The sequence below is a fragment of the Sebastes fasciatus genome, chromosome 17 (assembly GCF_043250625.1).
Source record: "Sebastes fasciatus isolate fSebFas1 chromosome 17, fSebFas1.pri, whole genome shotgun sequence".
Taxonomy (NCBI): Eukaryota; Metazoa; Chordata; class Actinopteri; order Perciformes; family Sebastidae; genus Sebastes; species Sebastes fasciatus.
In genome coordinates, this window is record NC_133811.1 from 10,741,967 (window position 1) to 10,750,267 (window position 8,301).

Here is an 8,301-nt window from a genome sequence, read left to right on the forward strand (position 1 = left end):
AAGTGGAATGCAGCTGTTCATTTCTAAAAGACATCTAGATATGAGGAGATGGGAATCAGACCTCCATGTAATTGCTGTACACTTCCTGGCGATGCATAGAGCTATTTCTAAAAACTTTATTTAAAAGTTTCTTAAAGGTGTACTAAAGACTGTGAAATTCCCTAATAAGTAAATTTGAGGATCCAATGGGAAGGTAAATCCTGTAAGTCTTGTCATAATGTCAGAGAAGTCCTGCCAAACGATATTAAGTTTTGTACATGAACAGGTGCAATAATGCAAAAATGAGCCCTCCTCTATACCACATCCAAAACACATATTTGATATCTCAGGTCTATATTTATGCAATCTCTGTGGTGAGAAATAGAGTTGGTGAAGAAAGTTATAATGGATCAATCTGTATCTAGCATTAATAGTGGCTGACACACTTTTATGGCACAAGTCTGACCAAAAGCTCTGCATCAATTGATATATCTAAGTCAGACTCCCACCTCTCTCTAGATTTATGCAAATCTGGCTTTGAAGCTCCATCCATCAACAAAAAAATACATCTTTGAAATAAACCCAGGTACATTTCCCTCATGAAGCAGCTTTTCTACATCACTTAGCACAGGTAAAGTCACTGTAGGTCCCAGAACGGTCTTAAGAAAGGATCTTCCTTAGAAGTTTTTGCTGGACAAGTCATACTTCTTCCTTAGTTGTTCAAAAGACATCAAAGATTGTTGTATGCATTCTTCATGTCTAACACTTTTACAAAATATTTGAAATCAAGTCATGTCTACATATATTATATAAAGATGGAAGACGCGTCTCCACTTCCTCCCACTGTATAGAAGTGAAGCCAAAATGCTGCCATCTTGAGATTTTGACGTCATTTGAAGCCAGGGTCTGCGCAGTAGTGATCGGGGGAAGCTGGAGCCGCAGTAGGGTGGAGGTCACCCGCCTGAACCAATCGCGAGCCGAGCACGGCCGCAGCTTGTCAGCGAGACTCACAGCTGTCAATCATGACGTCTCACCCCCTTTTTATAGCATAAAATAACTAATTAAAAACAATTAAGAACTAATTGAAAAATAAACTAATTAAAAATGTACATCTTGTTGCATCAAAATCGGTTTACCGGTCTTCTGAATATGTGAACACGTTGTTTAAAGCCTTTGGGTCTCCAGAAGGAGCTGAAATTAAGTTTCCTCATGTGATGTCACTTGAGTCAGCGTCAGAAGACTTGAAGACTTCAAGTTTGAAAATGAAAAACAATCTGTGGGTGTTGAGTTAGAAAGAAGTGAGTTTACCAGACCTCTGTAGCCCCACTCCTCATCTCTGCCTGCAGCGTAAAACGCCTGAATCTCTGACAGAACTGTTGGCAGTCGAGTTGCATTGTGGGTAATGTAGGCGTCAGGTTTTGACAAGGAAGAAGAATGCATGGAATAAAAAAGATGATATTTCGAATTCTGCTGAATTAATTTAGATGATTTTCTTTTTAAATGTCCATCATGAGTCTGAACATTGTAGGAGTGTAATACTAAATAGGTACTCTTTTAAAGTTGAGGCAAAACTGACATTTAAGGAAGAAACTATGTTATCCATTGCAATAAAGGCACTTGACAGACCTTGTACTTTAATAGAGCCACATGTTGACTACTGTTTACCATTGTAGCAACCTAAAACAACGGCTTTCTTGCTCCAGCTACTTTTGCAGACTCACATATTCACAAAATACATGTCTCCTGTAAAGGACCAACACTCAAAAATGTGTTTTTCATATGTTTATGTCCCCTAAAATGTCTGACGTTGACTATACTGACTTAACCGGAGCATCCTTCCACTATCTGCCAAAAAAATCCCACTAGATGTTAGTGTATGTTTTGCAACCACTGTCAGGTACAATCTTACAGACAACAGAAACAAATAAAAGATGCCAACTGTTCTGTTTACTGCAGAAACCTACCGGAGCAACGTGGCGGCGTCCGTGAAGTGGACACGCTCCCTATCTAGATATGAGGGGCTCATTCTAAGCTAAGGAAAACACAAGGATTCTTAGTTTCAGGTGATTATTCACTGATGAAAACATTCAATTTCTGCTAATAGATCCCACAAAATGTTACACACTGCTCCTTTAAAGAAAATATTTATCATAGCAGAGTATTTAAAACGTGTCTGGAGGGGAACTTTATGTCGACCCCCTTGAAAACAGAAGTCCTATTTTTAGTCCAGCACACATCTCTGACCCTATTCTGTCACCGCAGTTGTGACTTAGCAGAGAGCCGAGAGTCGTGCTGCTCTTAAAGCATCACTGTCCAGGTCTCCTGAGTGCAGGTCACTCAACTCAATATGCATGTGAGGGCTGCAGCTTTGTTTGGGCTTCACTGTTCTGCAAAAGGAGAGGGGAGGTAGTGTGTGTATGCTGCTACTGTGCTGCCACCTGCTGGCTGCTCTCATCCACAACGTCTCCGGAGAAATGAGGAAGTTTCGTGAAAAAAACACAGCAGCCCTTTGCCCCATACACTTCTCCCTCATATCTCTCTCTGAGTGGGTGAGGGGTCAGAAAGAGAACATCCTGTGTACTTTGCCTAGACCTCAACCCAAAACAAGATATTCCCTTGAGGGGTGATTTTTCACAGAAGAATTGCCAGACAGTTTCTCAGAAAAGACTGCATCTCACATTTATTTACAAAACTTTATAGAGGTTGGATGAAGAAACCCGTGGCATCATCTGACCTTTGACCCCCAAATGATGAGTGAAGTGTTCTCAGTGTTCTCTCTTAAGAGTAAAGTGCACGATAAAGAGCCTAACAGCTAATGAGTTAGGGGTTGGTTAAACCCTGTGCCCTCCTGTGTTGCGTCTGAACGAAGGAGCTCTCACTGCTTCGATCCCTCGTCTTGGCTTTTCTTCTCCGTCCTAGCGAGTATCTTAAGGACCGTCTGGTTGAAGTCAGCGGGCTGGTCGGCGAAGACGTAATGGCCTGCTCCTCTGATCACCTGACAGACACACAGTTGAACAGAAAGAGTCAGCTGTTTAGAGATGAAGTTGTCGTGGATATTTCTTTCAAACCACATTATTGAAGAGACTTGACATGAAACAATTTAAAAAGAACCTTGATTTGCACATCTGGTCTGGTTTTCTTGAATGCATATCCAGAGTCACTGTCAATGCTGGAGCGTGATCCGTAGATGAAGGAAACGGGAATACCAGCCTGGACTTGGCCGATCCTCTCCAGCATGGGCCTCTTAGCCCAGCCGTAGGGAATGGTCATGGTCTTAAAGGCCGTTTCTCCACTGAAACAGATAGAAATATAATGTTGGAGAGAAATAAAGTGTCAGGACATATCGGCTTAAAGGGTAACTTAATAGATATTTTTCAACCTGGACCCTATTTTCCCATGTTTTTGTGTCTAACTCCAGTATTGAGGGAGAACACTGTAACAGATAGCCATAAAACGAGTTGTGAGGATAGTGAGCAGCATCAATGTAGCGTTACATCCACTAAAAGGGCTTGTTGTTGCCACTGACAGGCTCAGATTGTTATTATAAGTGTCTGACAACATTATGGAAAGGCATACTGCCAATCTTGAGACATCAAAAATAGGGAGGATTTGAAAACCAAAGCGGTTTGAGTAGGTTTGAGTTTCAGAGTTTCTTTGTTTCCTGCATTCTGGTGACTTTTAAAGAATGAAAAAAACAAAATAATAAGTACACTGCAACAGCATTTTTTTGTTAAATAGGCCTACTTTTAATTCTCAGGAAAGAAAACGGAATAATTCGCCCCTCTGGCGTGAACTTGCTGACTAATATTCATCAGTTTTCATTTATTCATTCATTTTTTTTGCCCCTGCTTGAGTATTTCTTTCTCTGAGTATTCTAAATTTCTCTCTCCGTCTCTAACTGAAGGCCCGTCCAGACACAATGCGTCAAAACGGCACAACTGCGTTCTGAAACCCATTATTTCCAATGGCTTGCGCCGCACCACGACGGCTTTGCTGTAATGCGCAGTGTCACAAGCAGCTCTCTTCTGCCAGGAAAAGATATTTGGTGTAGCTCTAATGCCTTCGGGTGGAAACAGTTTGGCTTATGGCTTATACACGCTGTACAGTGCCAGAGACAGGTTGAGACAACATAAAGGAAAAATAAGGTGTGAATGATTGCCATAAATTGGGAGAAATGCGGTAGAATTGTGACCCCGGGAGGAAACCGGGAGAGGGCGAAGAATAACAGGAGCCTCCAGGGAAAATCGGGAATGTTGGTCCATATGTGGTAAGGACCTTACAGAGAAATAAAACGCTTTTCTTACCTTTCGTTTGATCCGGTCTGTTTGTTGTTGGGTCCTTGTTCCGCTCAAGGAGAAGTCTCGTTGTGAAATCTGAATATCCCTATACTCTGGCTCAAATAAATACGGACGACCATTGGATTCAAAGACCTCATCCACATTGTCGAAATCATCTAAATATTCAGCCATGACATTGAAAGTTTTTTCGATAACACTAAGCTATGCTTTCTGTACTCCAACACAACAAACTCTGCCCGGCTGGCACTCGTGTTTCCACCATGGACGTATTCCACTATTCCACCGTTACCTTGTAACACGTCACCTTGCCAGATTTCAGAATGAGACTTCTCCTTCAGAGTCTTTCTATAATGACAAACACTTATAATAACAATCAAAGCCTGTCATGGCAAAAACAAGCACTTTTAGTGGATGTAAATGACAGTACCAGCTTGCCCCAATAGCACCACATTGTAGCCCGTGAGCAGCTGTTGTTTACAGCGCTGTCCCTCAATACTGGAGTAAATATTTGAGAAATTGTTGTCCCGGTTCATCAGTTAGACACAAAAACATGACAAAATAGGGTCCAAGTTGAAAATCTAATCCCACCTTGGAGTCTGGGCATTCAGATGGTAGATGTAGTCAGATACTGTGTTGTCGTCAAACACAGAGGAGTATTTCTGCTTGAAATCTGACCTGGTTGTCTGGACCAGCATTGGACCTGAGAGAAGAAGATACAAACACAGATTGAGTTTGCAGAAATTCTTTCAAAATCAGATGATAGAAAGAGACAATGGTTGAAGCGATGACAACGCAGACCGAGGCAGACAAAACCTGAGGAATCCATTGGTACCAACCATGTCATACTAGCTTGTCGCGAAGGAGGCTAAATAACGCTCCAAACTTACACTACATTTTGGCGAGGAAAAACATGTGATGGCCATTTTCAAAGGGGTCCCTCGACCTCTGACCTCAAGATATGTGAATGAAAATGGGTTCTATGGGTACCCACGAGTCTCCCCTTTACAGATATGCCCACTTTATGATAATCACATGCAGTTTGGGGCAAGTCATAGTCAAGTCAGCACACTGACACACTGACAGCTGTTGTTGCCTGTTGGGCTGCAGTTTGCCATGTCATGATTTGAGCATATATTTTATGCTAAATGCAGTACCTGTGAGGGTTTCTGGACAATATCTGTCATTGTTTTGTGTTAATTGATTCCCAATAATAAATATATAAATACATTTGCATAAAGCAGCATATTTGTCCACTCCCATGTTGATAAGAGTATTAAATACTTGACAAATCTCCCTTTAAGGTACATTTTGAACAGATAAAAAAATGTGAATAATTTGCATTTAATTGTGATTAACTACAGACAATCATGCGATTAATCGCGATTAAATATTTGAATGGAGTGACAGCCCTACTACGGTATATATGTATATGTGTGAGTGTGCTGACCTAGAGGCCCAGCCAGTCTGAGTCCAGCCAGAGGGTTGAAGGGGCTCATAACGGCCCCCATGGCTCTGATCCACACTGGGATGGAGCTGTGGTTGGGGTTCTCTGGACGTGCTGGGAACCCCCACGGCTCCACTAGTAGCAGGTGTTTTACCCTGCACACACACACACACACACACACACACACACACACACACACACACACACACACACACACACACACACACACACACACACACACACACACACACACACACACACACACACACACACACACACACACACACACACACACACACACACACACACACACACACACACACACACACACACACACACACATTTACTCATGATAGAGTGTAACAAAGTACGTAAAAAGATTTCACAGACTTTTGAGATTTTAAAGAGCAGGATTAAGTTCCCAGTTGGCATCACCTGTGTGGGTATTTGAGTGTGTAGGCAGCGGACAGGTATCCTCCGAGGTTGTGTCCCAGCAGCACCATTTCCTCCAGTCCCACCTTCTCCCTCCACTCTTCCAGGGCTGACACAAACTGCTCCTCGGCCACCGCCGGGTCGGTGCTGAACTCGGGGCGGCTGCTCCTGCCGAAGCCCAGCAGGTCCAGAGTGTAGACCGGTCCGCCGCTGGAGAGAGAGTCCAGGTTTTGGGCCCAAAGGGCAACCCCGCCTCCGAAGCCGTGCAGCAGAACCAGAGGAGACCTGGGCTGGGCAGGGGGCTCGGGGAGAGAGCACGGCTGTGTGGAAAAGGCTATGGTCCACAGGTAGTTGCTGTTGGATATCCGGATGTGCTGCCTGGAGAAAGGACGCTTCACACCTGCAGTACAGGGGTAGAATAATGGGACGAGTAGAGCAAGGAAAAGTAAGGGAAATGGGACAAAAATATTAAAGAAATTGCACCAAACCTCTCAGCATTTCTACAATGCAGCACCAAAACTTGTGACTGAAAGCCACTCATCGGTGGCTCAACAGCACACTTACTGTTGAGCATTTTTGCCTCTGCATCTTTCAGCTGAGAGGGAGACGTGGGGCACCAAGAGGGAAGCCAACTTAATATCCAGGAGCTGTGATTCAGACAGTAGACATGCACAAGCAGGCAGGAACACGTGAAGTACAAGCAAACACAAAAAAAGGCAAACTGTATATTGAACTTTGACCACATGACGTTGCTGCTATCAGTGCTGATGGTATGCAATCTATACAGTACTTGACAAAACTTGACATCATGCAAACAGTTAACAGATTGGAGCCCAGATTACTTAGTTTGTATTTTGTGACCTTTGTGCCAAATGTCATTGAGAAATATGCAAATTTAATGTTGACTTGTTTCCCAACATGAATGTAGACTTGGTAAAAGATGACTTAAGAACTCACAGCAATGTATAGTACCCACTGCTCAATTCGGCACAGATTAAATGCATCAAGTTAACAGTTAATTTAACACAAATTCAATATTTGAAACAGTCAGAGAGGCAGAGATTTCATGAATGAGTTAAATAAAGTTGTTTTGCATGAAAGAACACTTTGTACCCCAGAAGATACTGATAGATTTTAACCGGTAGCTTATTAGATGTCATTTGGATATTTGACAGTAAGCGAGTAAACATTAAATAACACAGTTTTAACAGAGGTTTGGATGTGTTTGGGTATGTTTGTAACAGAAAGGTACTCCAGAAACAACATGTAGTTGGGTCATCACACAACAGGACTGCATTCATAGGGTGAAGCAACAGGCAAACTTACATAACCAACCATGGTATGACGACAACAATGAAATAAAAGCGTCATTTTAGGAGGAAAACTCACCTCTGGTCCTTGGTCGGTTGTATCTCCTCAGCCATCCTTCGCATGGTGTTTGTGATGGTGTTGTAGTTGCGACCATGTGAGAAGGTAACTGTCAGTGTAGTATGATGCGTTCATGTACATCCCGTAAATAATTCAATTTAAAATGTGACCATTACCACTAGTAACCAAACACCCTTTTACTAAGTATGTGTCTGTGATTAATTTAGAATGCAAAGTTGTTAACAGAAATATTAATAAAAAATAAAAAAAATTCTCCTGACAGTTTAGCACCTGGTGAATTATTTGTCAATTTGTAGTGTTGGAGGCAGGGAATTAAATTAGCACCTGCCAAATAACAGGGTAAATGTTGGCTGTGGCAGGTAAAACGTTCAGGTAACCTGCCACCATGGCAGACAGGTTTTCCTTATATTAAGAAATATTATTTTTAAAAAGCAATTATAAAGCCTAAATTAAATATATGATAACACTTCATTTTACAGGTCTACAAATGTCATGGTAATTAGGTGATAATTAGCAAGTAACCTATTTGAAATTTCTTTGTAATTACTGCCAAATTACCCCAATATTTACTTCAGAATTTATTGAAAATCACTTTGTTATAAACATTATTTAATAATTATAATCCACTATTTCTCAATAGCTGGTAATTAATTTAACACATTTCTAGGAAAAGAATACAAAGTTAATTGATCTACTTTATTTCCATGGCTGCTGGTAAATAGATAATAATTAGCAAATAACTTCTTTAAAAATGTCTTA

General features: G+C 41.6%; 1 protein-coding gene across 2 annotated transcripts; it reads right to left on the minus strand.

Annotated features, from left to right (window-relative positions):
- Positions 1 to 2,632: 2,632 nt before the first annotated feature.
- LOC141754639 (1-acylglycerol-3-phosphate O-acyltransferase ABHD5-like) lies at positions 2,633 to 7,686 on the minus strand. 2 transcript variants are annotated; one of them, XM_074613866.1, is made up of 7 exons: positions 7,543 to 7,682; positions 6,718 to 6,800; positions 6,157 to 6,553; positions 5,725 to 5,876; positions 4,866 to 4,977; positions 3,091 to 3,271; positions 2,633 to 2,974 (listed from the first exon to the last, which is right to left on the minus strand). In XM_074613866.1, the coding sequence occupies exons 1-7, from the start codon at positions 7,584 to 7,586 to the stop codon at positions 2,855 to 2,857; spliced, it is 1,089 nt and encodes a 362-aa protein (XP_074469967.1). In that variant the 5' UTR covers positions 7,587 to 7,682; the 3' UTR covers positions 2,633 to 2,854. The 2 variants fall into 2 exon arrangements, with proteins under 2 accessions (XP_074469967.1, XP_074469968.1); XM_074613867.1 differs by lacking the exon at positions 6,718 to 6,800 and having other exon boundaries at positions 7,543 to 7,686.
- Positions 7,687 to 8,301: the final 615 nt, after the last annotated feature.